This window comes from Candoia aspera, chromosome 2, assembly GCF_035149785.1.
Source record: "Candoia aspera isolate rCanAsp1 chromosome 2, rCanAsp1.hap2, whole genome shotgun sequence".
Classification (NCBI taxonomy): domain Eukaryota; kingdom Metazoa; phylum Chordata; class Lepidosauria; order Squamata; family Boidae; genus Candoia; species Candoia aspera.
The window spans coordinates 245352880-245371091 of NC_086154.1; the positions used below are offsets into that span (position 1 = coordinate 245352880).

Below are 18212 nucleotides of genomic sequence, written 5' to 3' on the forward strand. Positions count from 1 at the left end.
GGCTTTAGCTGAGGCGGGCGGGCTTAGCGGTCCGGGGGATGGACAGCGGGGAGCCCAGTGCCCGCCTCTCTCCGCGCCGGCTGTTTTTCGGCAAGCGGAAACGTTGGGGTAGGACAGCCAGCTCCCTTCCCTTTCCATGCGTCCCGCCTTCTGCCCGGGTTGCCCCGCCTAAGGACGCTCGGCCCACCGGCGAAAAGTGTTTGTGCCGTTTTGGGGGTTGACCCCCGCAAAGACCCGGTGCAGCATTTCAGTATCGTGGTTGTTGCTGAGAGGATTTTTTTTAGGACAGTGAAATACTGTGTTCATTTCGGCCCCTTCGCCGGTTCTCAGGACGTTGCGTCTTTCATGCAACATTTCTTTACTTTTTTTATCTACTGAAATCTCTAATCCAATAAACAGGAGGATGTGAAAAAACCCAAATCCTGAAATATGTATTTCCTTCCATTTTAGAATGAAAGATATGTTACATGCCATCTTATCACATGACTTTTTGCCTTGAATGAAGAGAGCCTTGGTGATTATTTGTAATACTTTATGAAGGGCCATCTCCAGTTCTAAAAATGTTGCAGAGATAGCTACCGTGAAACAGCATTGTTTTAAGTTTGTTGTTGTTTATTCGTTCAGTCGCTTCCGACTCTTCGTGACTTCATGGACCAGCCCACGCCAGAGCTTCCTGTCGGTCGTCAACACCCCCAGCTCCCCCAGGGACGAGTCCGTCACCTCTAGAATATCATCCATCCATCTTGCCCTTGGTTGCCCCTCTTCCTTTTGCCCTCCACTCTCCCTAGCATCAGCATCTTCTCCAGGGTGTCCTGTCTTCTCATTATGTGGCCAAAGTATTTCAGTTTTGCCTTTAATATTGTTCCCTCAAGTGAGCAGTCTGGCTTTATTTCCTGGAGGATGGACTGGTTGGATCTTCTTGCAGTCCAAGGCACTCTCAGAATTTTCCTCCAACACCACACTTCAAAAGGATCTATCTTCCTTCTCTCAGCCTTCCTTATGGTCCAGCTCTCGCAGCCGTATGTTACTACTGGGAATACCATTGCTTTAACTATGTGGACCTTTGTTGTCAGTGTGATGTCTCTGCTCTTAACTATTTGATCGAGATTTGTCATTGCTCTTCTCCCAAGGGTTAAGCGTCTTCTGATTTCCTGACTGCAGTCAGCATCTGCAGTAATCTTTGCACCTAGAAATACAAAGTCTTTCACTGCTTCTACATTTTCTCCCTCTATTTGCCAGTTATCAGTCAAGCTGGTTGCCATAATCTTGGTTTTTTTGAGGTTTAGCTGCAAGCCAGCTTTTGCACTTACTTCTTTCACCTTCATCATAAGGCTCCTCAGTTCCTCTTCGCTTTCAGCCATCAAAGTGGTATCATCTGTGCATCTGAGATTGTTAATGTTTCTTCCAGTGATTTTAACCCCAGCCTTGGATTCCTCAAGCCCAGCATGTCGCATGATGTGTTCTGCATACAAGTTGAATAGGTAGGGTGAGAGTATACAACCCTGCCGTACTCCTTTCCCAATCTTAAACCAGTCCATTGTTCCGTGGTCTGTTCTAACTGTTGCTGCTTGGTTGTTATACAGATTCTTCAGGAGGCATACAAGATGACTTGGTATCCCCATACCACTAAGAACTTGCCACAATTTGTTATGGTCCACACAGTCAAAGGCTTTAGAATAGTCAATAAAACAGAAATAGATGTTTTTCTGAAACTCCCTGGCCTTTTCCATTATCCAGCGGATATTGGCAATTTGGTCCCTAGTTCCTCTGCCTTTTCTAAACCCAGCTTGTGCATCTGGCAATTCTCGCTCCATGAATTGCTGAAGTCTACCTTGCAGGATCTTGAGCATTACCTTACTGGCATGTGAAATGAGTGCCACTGTTCGATAGTTTGAACATTCTTTTGTGTGTCCCTTTTTTGGTATGGGGATATAAGTTGATTTTTTCCAATCTGATGGCCATTCCTGTATTTTCCAAATTTGCTGGCATATAGCATGCATTACCTTGACAGCATCATCTTGCAAGATTTTGAACAGTTCAGCTGGGATGCCGTCGTCCCCTGCTGCCTTGTTATTAGCAATGCTTCTTAAGGCCCATTCAACCTCACTCTTCAGGATGTCTGGCTCTAGTTCACTGACCACACCGTCAAAGCTATCCCCGATATTGTTATCCTTCCTATACAGGTCTTCCGTATATTCTTGCCACCTTTTCTTGATCTCCTCTTCTTCTGTTAGGTCCTTGCCATCTTTGTTTTTGATCATACCCATTTTGGCCTGGAATTTACCTCCGGTGTTTCTAATTTTCTGGAAGAGGTCTCTTGTCCTTCCTATTCTATTGTCTTCTTCCACTTCCGCGCATTGTTTAAAAATAATTCCTGATCTCTTCTGGCTAACCTCTGGAATTTTGCATTTAATTGGGCATATCTCCCCCTATCGCTGTTGCCTTTTGCTTTCCTTCTTTCTTGGGCTACTTCTAGTGTCTCAGCAGACAGCCACTTTGCCGCCTTGGTTTTCTCTTTCTTTGGGATGTATTTTGTTGCTGCCTCCTGAACAATGTTGCGAACTTCTGTCCAGAGTTCTTCCGGGACCCTATCTACTAAGTCCAGTCCCTTAAATCGATTCTTCACCTCCACTGCATATTCCTTAGGGATATTAGTGAACTCATATCTAGCTGATCTGTGGGTCTTCCCTAATCTCTTTAAGTTTATGCATCCTTTTTAACACCATGGCAAACTAATCTGAGGATAGGGCAAAATGATGCAAATGGAGTTTGTGCGTCTAGAAGCCACAAAGAATACTGGGAGCTTGCAGGCAATGTAACCCTGGAGTATGACATGATTTCATCCTCCTGGTGCAGGAAGTAAACTTATGAGGGATCTCTTGGTAGCTTTACAGAAGAGCTATGAGGGCTGGGCAGAGCCCATTAGTACAAGCAAGGCTGCCTCCTTGAAATGTTAAGCCAGTGTTTCTCAACCTTGGCAACTTGAAGATGTGTGGACTTCAACTCCCGGAATTCCCCAGCCATCATGCTGGTGGGGAATTCTGGGAGTTGAAGTCCACACATCTTCAACCTGCCAAGGTTGAGAAACACCCTGTTAAGCAATCACTGCTTTTTGGAAGGCTGGCATGGCTGCTTTGAAAGCTGTCTCAGGACAGCCTTCCTGCATTCTACTGGGGCCACCAGCAAAGCTCCGTGGCTGTGCATTCTTGTTCAGACCACCAGGGATAGTTTTTGAAGTAGCCCAATAAACCTTCCCAAGGACATGGCCACTCTTAGCACTGAGGAGTCACCTTATTTCATGCTAATATTCTTTGCAAGGCACATTTTTTGGTGCTTTGTGGAGCCCTCACAAAAGAACGTATCTGTCTTAGACAAATCTGTTTGCAGCCTGTCCTGTAAAAAAAACCCAGATTCCATAAAGAGTTTAAGCATCCCTGAACACTGACCCCTCAAAGATTATCAGCAGTCTACAACTACTCCAGCAAAAAGACTCTGATCATCTTTTTGTGGCCAGGGCCACACTGTTATAAATATATTTGGATCCATGCATGTATGAATGTATGACAGCAGACGGTTGCAGAGAGTGTTGCAGTTAAACAGTGGGGTCATTGGAGGGAGGGCAGCTTACATTTTCAGCCCTCGCCCCTTTCTGACATCTGTTTCTTTCCTCAAAAAAGTGAAAGGATGCGAAATCTAAGTGCCTTAAGCAAAGTTTTTACTCCCGAGACTAGGCAAAAAACTGCAGCATGAGTGACAGTCTTTCCCATCCCTCATAAAAATCATAGGAAGTTCTGGAGATGCAACAAGAGTGGGGGCTTGGGGCCATATACAATCTGCAGGGGCCCCCTGCTTAAAATCAATCTCTAGCGTTTAGAACGACCCTTCTGAAATTCTCCCAAAGTAAGTTGTACCACAATGCCGACAATTTCTGTACAACTGAAATCAAGAAACGCACAGTACTGTTGGCTCATTTTAAAAGGTATGTAACCATGCTTCAACAGTAAAACAAATTTGTATCATTTTCTTCAGTTTAATGCTTGCTTTCAGTACACACACCATCTGCTTGTGTCAGTTAGGGTGACAATTGTTTAAAGTAGTCCAATATGCGTTTTGCATTCTTTGTATCCCAACCATGTGATCTTAAAGGTCCTTCACACACTGCAATGTATTTTGTTAACATTTTCTCTCCAATTTCCTGGAAGTCCAAGATGTTGCTGTGTGAACTGCCCGGCGATTCTCTATGCAGTTCTGTCTCTGTGCCCTGATCTGGCTTCTCTTCTCCACAGTATTTCAGCCCCCAGTAACACATTTCTCCACAGTACATCATCGCCAGCAGATGGGTATCGCTAAAAATACCTGCCAGAGGAGGAGAGAAACATGTTTGGAAGGGATCCTTTGCATCAAGCAATCCCTAAGTCTGATTAGAGCTACCATCTCTCCCTTAGTAGTAGCTGCCTTTTGTTACCAATTGCAGTGAACTGTAAGAGGCTGAAACTTGTATTCATTCTAATATTATTTGATTTGCATATATGGGACTTTGGAATCCAATTGTGAGCTTACACTTGAAGTTAGTCTATGGCTGGCTGAGGAATTCTGGGAGTTGAAGTCCACACATCTTAAAGGTACCAAGTTTGACAAACACTAGTCTAGATTCCATGGGCAACCAAGCAAGACTATGACACTGATTTTAAAAGGCATTCCACTGGGTGTCTGGGAACTACCAGACTCAGTGAAAGGGAATAAATACTGAACTAAATTTGGATCCATTTACTTAGAAGAGCACATTTCCACTACCAGCCACACTATTCATTGAGAGTGGCTGAAGGGTCTGTTCTTTTGTCGTTCTTGCCGATGGCTAGAAACCCACAGCTGGCTGCCTGGAACAGGGACTTCTTGATGGAGGTGCTGCCATTTATTTATCTGTCAGTTTTATAGGCCCTCTTTCATGCAGGAGCTTAAGGCCAATTATTTTGCTCCACAATCACGACCAGAAGGATGGATTAGAACCTGTTTGGGTCAGAATGCCTGGTCCAAAGTCATCCAATGAGCCTCTGTGGCTGAGGGTGGATTAGAACCTGGGTTTCCACAGTGTCAGCAAACCTCAACCATTACACCACACTGTCTCTCTTATTTTATTACCCTATCATCTCTATCATGTCTCCTCCCTACAGAAACACAGCAGCCCCCAACTGGGTCATGTTTTAGATAAGGTTTGAGAGACTGCTGGAAAACTAAAGCCTTCAAACAGAAGCCATCTTTATTTTTAATTTTTTAATTACCTTTTTGCTTTAACCAGATGTTTTAAATGTTAAACACTGACGACACGTTTTTGTACATTCTGAATTTTGTTTTGCTAAGAGAACAGCAAAGTACAAATAAAAGCAGGATATAAAATAAGTGAGCTGCAGCTGAGAAGACTCCAGCATGGAGTCATAATCAGCCAAATTAAAACACTCAAAATTATATTTCTATATACTTACATCTGTGTGTGTTTGCTTAGCTTTCATCCTATATTTATGTGGTTGGCATAAAAAATCCCCTTTTTGCACAAAACAGAACTTTCATCCAAAATGATAAAGCTTTGAGCTAAAGAAAGGTATGGAAAGATGTGTTTTTTGGGGTGGGGGAATTAAAGGGTAGAGTGAGGAAGGATCCTAGACAAAAAAGGGCTTCCAGAAGCAATGACTATATTATGCAATAACTAACTGTATGACAGAATTCCCTAGTTCCTGGTTCATTTATTTTACTGCTCATATCACTGGATGATATGTATGAGATAAAAGTGAGACATGAAACATCTGACAATAATGTGCAAATAAATGCTTCCAACTTGCAATGTGTAACAGATTTCTCAACCAAGTGCCTTTGTTTCAAAATGCAGCTGAGAATCCTTTCTATTTAGAAGAGGAATTAATACAGCTTACCTTCATTGACCAATATAGCTCTGCCTGTATCCTGAACTAGGAATTCCTCATTTGGGCTGTCAGAACATCTAAAATCAAGCATCTTTATCAAGTAATGGATTCCTTCCCTAAGGAACTGAAAGGAAAAATAAATGGAATTTAAGATAGCCTTTTTAATATGTGGTCTCCAGCACAGAACAATCTTCTAGAATCACAAGAACCTGATTTCCACACTATGAACGAATATTCCTTTCATATTGTTTACTTTTTACTTATCAGCAGACTCAAAAATAAGAGTCTATGGCAATGAGGTAGTCCGCGATTTACGACCAATTGTTTAGCCACCATTCAAAGCTACGATGGCACTGGAAAAAGTGACTTGCAACCGGTCCTTGCACTTATGACTGTCACAGCGTCCCCATGGTCATGTGACTGTGATTCGGGTGCTTGGCAACCAGCATAAATTTACGATGGCTGCAGCGTCCAGGGGTCACGTGATCACCATTTGCAACCTTCTCAGCCAGCTTCCAACAAGCAAATTCAATGGGGAAGCTGGATTCACTTACCGACTGGCAAAAAAGGTCATAAAATTGGGTGCAGTCATGTGATGTCTCACTTAACAACTGCACTGCTTAATGACAAGTTTTCCAGTCCTAATTGTCAAAAGTCAAGCCATAACTGACTTGGCCATAATTCTGTGCTCCATACAATCACGTTAATTCTACTGAGATCACTTGGAGCAGCCTTGGGGAAAAGATTACCTGTACATAACTAAGCCAAGTGCAAGTGTTTGTGTCTTAGAAAGGCCTAAGTGGTTCAGGACTTGGGTATGGGATTAACTGCTTCATCCCTTGCCCATTGCCTGGCAATTAAAAGTCAGCACAGAGGCCTTCTTGAAGGTGCTGCTGTGCAGCAACCAAGAGAGCATTTTTTCTATACAGGTGCCCTGCATATGAAATGCTCTCTCTGCCTACTTGCAGCTGATGCCAAACCTTGCTAGCTTTCAGCAGTAAGGACCAGTTAGGTCAGGCCTGCGGTAGAACTTATGCTGCTGATATCTCTGTTATGATACTATTATGTGATTTTAACTCTTGTAGTTTTATATGGCTTCATTTGGTATTTTATTGTACTTCACTTTTACTAAAAATCAGGCTAAATTATTCTATGAAGAACTTACAAGTTCATACCAAGACATGTCTCCTTTATTTACTCCAGAGCAGTGTTTCTCAACCTTGGCAACTTCAAGATATGTGGACTTCAACTCCCAGAATTCCCCAGCCAGCATGCTTGAAGTTGACGTCCACACATCTTAAAGTTGCCAAGGTTAAGAAACACAGCTCTAGAACAAAGTAACTACAGGAAGCAGTTTCTACAGAGGGAGATCACTGGGTCTGTCTTTACAAACTGCAGCACTTTTCCTTGACCTGAGCATGTAATTGCCCCTGGAACTTATTTGAAAAATGGATATTATTCTTATAGGAGCGGGCAATACTTTTATTGTGATGGAATGGAAAAATGTACCTTTTTAAGTGAATCAGTCTCCTTCCTCAACCATTCCCTTCTTCCTTTAACTGTGTGGCAAAACATGTAGATTAAGGCCCCTCTTCTCCAATAAAGACATTCCAGCAACTCAAGTCCAAGCACTTCAAGTGGCTAAGAAAAGATGCCCATCAGTGAAAATTCTTGAGCTTCATATAAAAGAGGGGAACACAGCATACTTCAACCATGTTGGCAGAGCAAGCTCCTATAAAGTAGGGATCAGCAACCTTTCTAAATGGCTGGCACCATCATGCAATTTCCCCTAGTATTGGGCAGCCAAAATATTAAAAAGAAAGTTAAAGTATTAGAAAGCTTTAAAAGTTAATAAGGCCAGCCTCACGATATCTTGAAAAAACTCTTCTCAATTTTCGCCATTTTTAACTTTAAAAACTAACTCTGTTACTATTTGGAAGTCAACAGGGCATAATCTAAGGTGTTATGTGTGATATGGTGCTCACAGGCATTACAACACTAACTCCAACTACTAAAAAACATGTTCTGCACTTGCTAAAAGTTAACAAGAAGTTATATGGCCCAAGAGAGCCGATCGGACGTTAAGTTAGCTTATACTGATTTCAGAGAGTAACACACCACTGGGTGCGATATGTTGCAAAATATACAGCAAAGAGTACAGGCATGAAAGATTGACAGAATTTATTTGAAGATGGAAGGGCTTTATTCATGGCTGATTATATTCTTGAACAAAAAGACTTTGCATGATTATGGCTGGCTTGATACTCACTTCTTGGGAAATGCCACTTTCATTGACCAAGATCTCTGGTTCAGAAAGTGCACCAATTAGTTCCTCAACTTTCTGCAGAGAGGATTCTTCTGGAAACTCTTCATCAACAAGTTGGTTTTCTTCAAAATATGTGATATCCAATAGTGCCTTGAGAGAGATGGAAGAGTTTAGGTTTTGTAAGATGCAGCCTGCTTAGGCCTTCCTAACTGATAGTTGATTGGCCAAGAAACGTTATGGCTGCATTAAGTAAATGGTGGATTTTAAGTTCACCTTCCTTTGCATTTCATTTGATGGCACTCTCTCTTATTACTAAAACAGCTATTTTTTTTTTTTAAAAGCACAATTGGGTTATCAGTTATGAACTGGATTCACTCTACCGAAGGGTTCATGGCTGTGCAACTCAAAATTATTTTTTTGCAAATCAGAGAAACCGCTGTTCTCCCAGCAGAACAGCCCCATTGGCCATAATTCTGTGCTCCACACAATCAGGTCATTCCACTGAGATCACTTGGAGCAGTCTTGGGGAAAAGGTCTAACCACAGGCTGCATGGTGTTTTGGGCTGACGTGGCATTTGGCTTCTTGCGTGCTGTGCTAGGCAACATATGCCAACAAATGGGTGGGACCAGGAAAAAACAGAATTGGTTTTCATTAACCGTGTCTAATATGACTATTCCCTGGTCATGGATCTAGTAATTCTCCTCCTAAAAACTTTAACTTAAAACTATTGAGAACATTTGGGAGATGCAACTCCTCAAGTCTTGGGGCAGGAGGGTCCACATGTGGTCCTGAGCTTCAGACTGTTCCAGTGTTTATTAAACTTGGCAATGTTAAGACATGTGGACTTCAACTCCCAGAATTCCCCAGCAAGAATTCTGGGAGTTGAAGTCCATACGTCTTAAAGTTGCCAAGTTTGAGAAGCACTGCAAAGATGCACAAAACCGGTGTCATGTTCATCGTTCCAATGAGTTCCATACATCGTAACGTTTCGCATGTCATGTCTCTGATCCGTGTCTATCACCTGCGGGGTGGGGAATTTCAGCTCTGCCAGGCTGTTATCTTTCTGTTGCACTGAAGGAATGTGTGTTTGGGTTATGACATGTATTCAAGGTTACTTTCCCAGGCAGATGTGTGACGCTTGCCAGGCATGGGAGGGGGTGGTTGCGATGGGGGGGGGGCGGGATCGGCTTGGAGGCGAGGGTTTTTAGTTTGTATTTGGCGCGCTTTTGCTCATTCTCAGCTTTCTTCGCATTTGCATACTATCCTTTCAATAAATCAGTTTTATTCACTAAACTCTGGTGAGACTGACTTCGTTGGGATAAGGCAATCATTACATAAAGCTGAGAATCATCAAAGAAACTTATCCTGCTAGCCCCTAGCCAGGTTACCTGTGACGGGGAGCGCTAGCGATGTCTCTACTACGGGAAGCCGAGTGGATTGAAGAGGAACCGGACACCACGGTGCGGGTGGCCCGGAGTGCCCGCACGGAGAGGGCGGCCCGCCGGGAACAGCTGGGGCTACTACCCGGTGAGCAGTTGGTAACGTCGGAAACGACGGGCACGTCAGGGGCCGAATATAGAACGGGGGACGAGGACGAGGACTCCGCTGTAGGGGATGCCCAAAAGGTCCAGAAACCAGGACCTCCGTTGTCACCTACAGTGGTAGTGGTAACTGGTGCGGCCGAAGAATCGGTCACCCCCGCGCGAATGAAGGCTCTGGAGGAGAAGTTGGAGTCTTTGGCGGTGATGCTAAGGGAAAGCCGTGGGATGTCGGGGTCGGCTGAGGGGAGACGAAAGGACGCTAGGGATCAGAGCGTTCACCCGGAGTCACCACCCCCATCTCCGCGGAGAAGAGGTCGGACTTGGTTCCGACAGTCAGCGACAGGGAGGAGGACCCTAGACGTGACTGAAAAAGCCGAACGGCTGGAGGCAGCGAGACCCCCCCCCTTTCCTGTGAAGTTTGACGGCGACCCTACGAAGCTGTCTTTCTTCATTACCAATGCTAATATCTACATGGAGGATTGAGAGCAGAGTTTCCGTTCCGAGAGGGGGAAAATCAATGCCGTGGCTAATAGGCTGAAGGGGAGGGCGGCGGATTGGTACGTCCAGCTGTGTCAAGCAGAGGCCCCAGAGCTAGAGGACTTTGAGGAGTTTCTGTGGGCGCTAAAGCAACACTTCGAGGACCCTCTAGCACAAGAGAGGGCAAAACGGGCTCTAAAGAACCTGGCACAAGGATCGCTGTCAGTGGCAGACTACGTGTTAGAGTTCAAAGCACTGGCCAGAAAAGTTGAGGATTGGTCCCAGTCCACCTTAGTAGAGATGTTTAAAGATGGACTGGAAACTGAGGTCCTTCGGTGGGCTCTGGGGCGTGATGACCCAAAGACTTCGTATGGGTGGATTCAACTAGCGGGCAGCGCCGAAAACGCCCTGGAAACCTTCGCACATCGTAAGGCGGTGAAGCAAGGCAAAACCATCAAAAGCGCCCGCGCTCCAATCTCTTCGGGACGACCCAGCCATCGTGCGTGGGAAGAGGAGAGGGAGCGTCGCTTTGCAAAGGGGCAATGTCTGTGCTGCGGGAAGGAAGGGCACCGGGCGGCGGCGTGCCCAAAAAGACGAGCCGAGGATCGCCCAGCTAAACCGGCTGGGAAATCGCCATCCCTACCAAGGAAGATGAAAGCCGCTCTGGCTGAGGTGGAACCTGAGGGCATCCCTTTCTTTGGAGATGAGGGGGAACAGGAGACTGATGAGCCGGCGGGAAACGCCAGCCACCTGCTTTAAAGCGTGCCATGGGGCAGGTGGAAGACGCAGAAGATGGGCGCGACCATGTTTCGGTGAGTGGGGATTTCCCTACCCTGACCGTTAAAGTGAAGTTGGGGTCCAGCACCCGAACCATAGAACTGTGGGCCATGGTTGATTCGGGGTGCTCACGGTCCTTGATGCACCCCGACGTGGTTACTGCGTTGGGGTTACCCACGTTCCCTTTAAAGCGGCCGATGATCTTTACCCAGTTGGACGGGACCATGGCAGGGGGGAAACCAGTCACCCACTCTACCGGGATGGTTGCCTTGCAAATGGGCAGCCATTGGGAAAAATTACCGTTTATTGTGGCACCGGTAGGGGGACCTTTGGTCATCTTGGGGATGCCCTGGTTTGTACGGCAAAATCCCTCCATAAACTGGGTGCATCGAACGGTGATGTTCGCAGATGGATTTTATAAAGCCCCTGCGAAAGATCAGCTAGACGACAACAAGGTGGGACGGGCAGCAACCACCTCTCTGCAAATCCTCCAGCCGCTGGAAGGGCTGCCGGAGCAATACCAGGACTTTGCAGATGTGTTTGGTGAAAAAGAGGCGGATCGGCTACCGCCTCATCGCAAAACTGACTGTGCAATAGAATTTGTTCCTAATGTGAAATTGCCTAGTCCGAAAATTTATTCTATGACCCAGAAGGAGCTGGCAGCACTATGAGAGTTCATTGACAAAAATCTAGCTAGGGGTTTCATTGAACCCGCCAGCTGTCCAGTAGGCGCACCTGTACTGTTTCGACCAAAGAAGGATGGCACTTTGAGACTGTGTACAGATTTCCGTGGGCTCAATGCAGTATCGATATTAAATAAATATCCTTTGCCCCTGATAAAGGACATGCTAACACATCTGGCAAAGGGGAAAATATTCTCTAAGCTGGACTTGAGGGAGGCATATTTCCGTATTCGCATACGGGAGGGGGATGAATGGAAAACCGCATTTGTCCTTTGGGTGCTTTTCAATACAAAGTGTTGCCATTTGGATTGGCGGGGGCACCAGGAGTTTTTATGCAACTTATCAATGAGGTCTTGCATGACCACCTATTTAAAGGGGTATTGGTGTATTTAGATGATGTTTTAATATATACTGAAACGATGGAGGAACATATATATCTAGTCAGACAGGTGCTCAGCAAACTGAAAAAGGCAGAATTGTATACTAAACTGTCAAAATGTGCATTTCATAAGTCGCAAATTGATTACCTAGGCTATAGGATTTCTGATAAAGGAATTGAAATGGATCCTGCTAAAATTGAAGCCATTTTGGCATGGGAGCCACCACGCATGCGTAAGCAGCTCCAAAGTCTCCTTGGATTCGCGAATTTTTATCGGCCCTTCATCCAGGGGTTCGCGGAAATTGCGCTACCCCTCACTGAGTTGCTCAAAACTAAAGGTTTGGGGGACACCCGGAGGGTGAAAAATCTTTAGCACTGCTAAAGTGGACACCTGCATGCCAGAGGGCTTTTCAGACCCTTAAACAGCTGTTTATGTCCGAACCCATCCTGCAGCATCCTGATCCTGACAAACCATTTGTGGTACAGGTAGACGCTTCTGATTTCTCAATTGGAGCTCTATTAATGCAAAGGGACAATCTCGGACAGTTAAAACCACGTGCTTACCTCTCCCGAAAATTTTCGGAGACAGAAAGGAGATGGCACGTTTGGGAGAAAGAGGCTTTTGCTGTCAAAGCTGCTTTGGAAAGCTGGCGTCACTTATTGGAGGGGGCTACCCACGCGTTAGAAGTTTGGACTGATCATAAAAACCTGGAGGCACTGACTGCCTCTCGTAAACTGAGCCCAAAACAAATTAGGTGGGCTCAATTCTTTAGTCGTTTTGACTTTAAACTGAAATTTATACCTGGGAAAACCAACTTCCTGGCTGATGCGCTTTCGCGCCAGCCTCAGGATGCTAGTATCTAGTGGGAACTCTCTGGACTGAGCCCCAAATGAGTCTAGCAGCTGTGACTCGCAGCCAAACCCGAGCGCAGCGCACAGACGCTTCAGTTTCACCTCGCCTGCCTGTTCCCTCAGACTTGCAACAACAGTTTCTTTCCGAGCTAAAAACTGACACTTGGTTGCAAGCAAACCTCAACGAGGTTACTTTTAAACAAGATTTTGCATGGAAGCATGATCATCTCTATGTACCTGAGACATTGCGCAAAGCCATTCTGTCATGATCCCATGATGACAGAATGGCTGGGCATTTTGGGTTCGGAAAGACCCTTCATCTGGTTAGACGCCAATTCTGGTGGCCAACGCTCCGGCGCGACATCAAAGAATACGTCAATTCCTGCCCAATATGTGCTGCTTCCAAACGGAAAGTGGGAAAGCCCCAGGGCTTGTTACAACCAGTGGCTAATCCTTCCCGCCCTTGGGAGGAGATCTCTATGGACTTCATTGTTGATTTACCTCCTAGCCAAAGAAAAACTGTCATTTGGGTGGTGAAAGATTTTTTCTCTAAACAAGCCCATTTCATCCCGTGTACCTCCATCCCATCTGCCCAACAGCTAGCCCGCCTTTTCATTGTACACGTGTACAAAATTCATGGATGCCCCGCCCGCTTGGTGATGGACAGAGGAACACAAGTCACGTCCAAGTTTTGGCGGGAATTTATGAAATTACTGGGTACTAATCAAGCATTGTCAACTGCGTCACATCCGGAGACTGACGGAAATACGGAGGTGGTCAATTCTACCCTTGAACAATATCTGCGTGCTTTTGTCAATTATCAGCAAGATGATTGGGTCGACCTCCTCCCATTTGCAGAAGTTGCCTACAACAATGCTGTTCATCAAAGCACTGGCCAGGTGCCATTCCATACCGTTTTTGGCCGTGACTTTGTCCCGATCCCAGAACTGCCTCAGCCAGCCTCCCCCCCGTCTTCACCTGCTGATTGGGCTACACGTCTCGCAGCTGCCTGGCCAACAATACAACGGGCGCTTGCTGATGCTCAAGCCACTTACAAACAACATGCAGATTCCAAACGATCCAACTCGCCACCTTTCCAAGTGGGTGATAAGGTGTATCTTTCCACCAAATTCATCAAGTCTACACAACCTTCAAAAAAGTTGGCACCTAAGTTTATTGGTCCTTTTCCTATTGTTGCTCAAATTAACCCTGTTACTTTTAAATTAGATTTGCCTGCAAATCTTAAACGCTTACACCCTGTCTTTCATTGCAGCCTGCTTAAGTCTTTCCATGAATCAGCCCGCTGGCATCCACAGCCTCCAACCCCTGCACCTATCATGATTGATGGTCAACAACACTTTGAAGTCCGAGAAATCCTGGATTCCCGACGATGTCATTCTGTCCTACAATACCTAGTTCGCTGGAAACATTTCCCTCATCCTGAGTGGGTTGCCGCCCATGATGTTCACTCCCCTATTCTAGTTACCCATTTCCACGCTGCTTATCCCGCTAAGCCTGCTCCGTGAGGTCATTTCCTTTATTGAAGGGGGGCGATATGTCATGTTCATCGTTCCAATGAGTTCCATACATCGTAACGTTTCGCATGTCATGTCTCTGATCCGTGTCTATCACCTGCGGGGTGGGGAATTTCAGCTCTGCCAGGCTGTTATCTTTCTGTTGCACTGAAGGAATGTGTGTTTGGGTTATGACATGTATTCAAGGTTACTTTCCCAGGCAGATGTGTGACGCTTGCCAGGCATGGGAGGGGGTGGTTGCAATGGTGGGGTGGGGGGGGGGCGGGATCGGCTTGGAGGCGAGGGTTTTTAGTTTGTATTTGGCGCGCTTTTGCTCATTCTCAGCTTTCTTTGTATTTGCATACTATCCTTTCAATAAATCAGTTTTATTCACTAAACTCTGGTGAGACTGACTTCGTTGGGATAAGGCAATCATTACAACCGGCATAGCACTTATGTAGCTTTTTCAGTTGCTGTAAGCTCTTAACAGTTTTAACAACCTGCTTAGAAAAACATATCTGCAAAAGATGCGATCTACATAGTTTCCAGCCACAATTGAAAAAGTGTATGGAAAACAGCTATAATCAAATAAAGATCTCAAGAGTACAAGTACAATCCTAAGTCATTCAGTTCATTTTCAGTGTTTTAATAACTAGTTCAATGGCTGGATAGGTTGGTCTGGGCGAATCATATATTTAAACATACAAACATGATATTTATTCCCAGTGCCATTAATTTTAGCTTTATTCTAATTCAAAACAATTGGCATGAAAATGCAATCAATTGGTTCAATATTCCTTTCATATTTTATTTTAAATGTCTCCCTAATTTCTTCCAGTATCAAGTAAGCTTAGTACGTTTTGGTTTCAACGAACCATAATCCCAAGCATGATGGAAAGGCTTTAATTCATAATACCTGGGTATAAAGTTGCATAAGTCTGGAGTGTGTGCAGTTTTCCCTGGGTTCTTCAGAAAGTTCTGCTAGGTTGTCCAGTGTAGCAGAGGCCTGGATTAAGAAAGCATCTATCGACAGAAGACGATTGATATCCAAGTAAAACAGAGCAAAATTATCTATGTAGTGAAGATGCAGCAATACTATTTTCCATGAGCAAAGTATGATAGTAAAATATCCACATCCATATTATCTGAGGCTATATGAAGATCAGAGAATACAAATTCACTTAAAGCTCCATTTAAAATACTGGGGCTTACGAAGTTAACTGTAGCTTGTAATCAACAAGCTACAAGTCACAATGGCTATATATTACCTGACAGAATCAAGAATACAACCCCCCTTCCCTGGATACTGTAACTGAGGAACTATAACTAGGGAAAACCACAGCTTTCATATCCTGCTTGCGGGGTTTCCAGAGACAGACAATAGCAATAAAGAGAATGCTGGAAAGTTGGCACTGGTGTGAACCAGCAAAGGTTAAAGAGGTGGATGGAAACCAGAAGCCAGGGAAATACTGAAATCAAGAACAAGGAATAGGAGTTGCAATGACTTCCAGAAAGAAGGGGTTCAGCCAGTCTGGAACCAATGCCAATATGGGATGAAATGATGCTTGGCTTTCCACAGACTCTACGAAGCAGTTATGGTGCCATCAGAGTAGGACAATGGGACCAAGTTCCAAGGTGCTACGGACAAACTTAAGCTATCTAAATATTAACAAATGTTTTAAGGAGTGTTCCCCAAAGTGATCAATATTGACCCCCAAGGGTTGATGGGACTATTCATTGTTGTTGTTATTTGTAGTACTATTAGTTAAAGTAGCATTTATTCAATTATTTTCATATAATAAATGTTTGGGGGTCAATGAACAATCTGAAACTTCATGAAGAGGTGGATGAACTGAAGAGTTTGGGGACCCTGGTTTTAAGCAAATATTTACCAAGCACAAGATGCAAGTACAGGTGGTCTTCGGTTAACGACCACTTGTTTAGTGACCGTTCAAACTTGCATGGTGCTAAATGAGTGGTACTTATGACTCGTCCTCAAAGTTCTGGCTGTCACAGTGCCCCCATGGTCACATAATCGTGATCTGGGCACTCAGCAACTGGCCAGGATTTCCAACTGTTGCAGCACTCCTGCGATCCCGTTATCACAATTTTCGACCTTCCCTGCCAGCTTCCCACAAGCAAAGTCAATGGGGAAGCTGGCAGGAAGTCAGAAGCTGCTGTCACTTGAGGTCCTCGCTTAACAATCACAGTGATTTGCTGAACAACAGTAACTGGGGACTGTTGGAACTGCCGTCGCTAAGTGGCATGGTCATGTGACGTCATGCTTTATGACTGCATCACTTAGCAACAGAAATTCCAGTCCCAATTACCATTGTTAAGCAAGGACTACGTGTAGATACATAAGAAGTTTCAATATTGTACCTGTGATTAGGCTTCAAAAGGAAGTTGGTCAGAGTAGCTAGAGCTAGCTGAAGCTGTGATTTGATTTGACATTCAGCCAGTAGATTTAGCGGGTACAGCATAGCAACTGGGTCCATTTAAAACTTTATCTTTTATCATTCATTTGTAACCAATCACATTTATAATCCTGTATTTCCTTGTCACTTGATTATAAATACACCCCGTTTCCTGTGTATTCGTGTCTTGCCCACAGAATGTTGCTGAACATGTCCATATGTGTTTGACCTGGTTTTCCAAACACATCATAAAGTGTTTGGAGACTGAAGTACTCAAGGGCCCTGCTTGGTAGACCAAACAAACGTTTTCTTGAGAAGGGAGAGAAAACTTGTAAGTCACAAATAAGATGGAACAGGAGTTCCCTCTTACAGATTTTTCTTTCCCAATGCACACTCAGCCAAACAGCAGGGCTGTCAAATTACAGAGCTGCTGAGACCGCACAACAGGTTATACTGCAACGCACATTGCTTTACAGTTATTTGTGGCTTTGCATTTCAGTTACTGTGTTTTGCAAAGCAGGATCTATGGCTTACCATGCTGCACAATCCCAGTCAATTCCAAATCATTCAATAAACTACAGTTGATCACATCGAAGCATATTCTAGCGTGTGAATAAAGGAGGAAAAAGGAAGCTTCTGAAGGGAGGAAACTCATGCACGACTCTCCCAAGAGGGCAGATGGGCACAAAGACATTTAAACCAAGGATTAAATTATCTTATCACGCCACTGTAGTTGGTCCAGAGATGAAGAGAGATCCAGTCCAACACATCCAAAGAGCACCTCGTGGAGACAATGTGCTCTACTACCTTTCGTGTCCAGCCTGGTCTCTCCAATGGAAAAGAGACCACGGAGTGTGAAGGTCTGGCATGCCGTGGAAGCGGCCAGCGAGATTTGATGGCCAACTAGGGGGACCATATCAGGGCAGCTCCGGGAGCCGCGCCGTCCCTTCTTACCGCCAAACTCTCCGCCCTCTCGCCAACGATTCAGCCTCTCCGTCAGCTCTACGAGCCGCCGCTGCAAGTGAACCGCAAAGGCAGCCCCGGCCATGAGGAAGAACCTGGGCCGGGCTTAGCTTCAGTTATACACATCACATGACTCCCCTTCCAGGCCGCAGCCACGTGACCCCACCCTCTGTCACGTGAGGGGCTTGCGCCAAAGGTTTCTCTTGTTAAAGTTTGGCGACGCGGCGTTTTTTTAAGCGGAGGCGTTGGTCTCTAGAGATAGGAAACCTGTAGAGAAGCCATTCCTTCCGAGTTGCTCTCACAAGCGGCTTGGGGGAATGACTTGCATGGAAAGCCACCAGCAAGCTTAGGAACAGAGGCCCGTGGAAAGCTCGAAAGCATCCATAAAGAGGGCAGTGGGGCAAACGATTTTTGAATTTTTGCCCCA

At 45.1% G+C, this 18212-nt stretch overlaps 1 protein-coding gene across 1 annotated transcript; it reads right to left on the reverse strand.

Moving 5' to 3' along the window:
* Positions 1-4010: 4010 nt before the first annotated feature.
* RIMOC1 (RAB7A interacting MON1-CCZ1 complex subunit 1) lies at positions 4011-17928 on the reverse strand. Its single transcript, XM_063295704.1, has 6 exons — positions 17777-17928; positions 15322-15428; positions 8185-8331; positions 7425-7556; positions 5925-6039; positions 4011-4356 (listed from the first exon to the last, which is right to left on the reverse strand). Exons 1-6 carry the CDS (start codon positions 17868-17870, stop codon positions 4073-4075), a joined length of 879 nt encoding a protein of 292 aa, XP_063151774.1. The 5' UTR covers positions 17871-17928; the 3' UTR covers positions 4011-4072.
* Between the last annotated feature and the right edge of the window lie 284 nt (positions 17929-18212).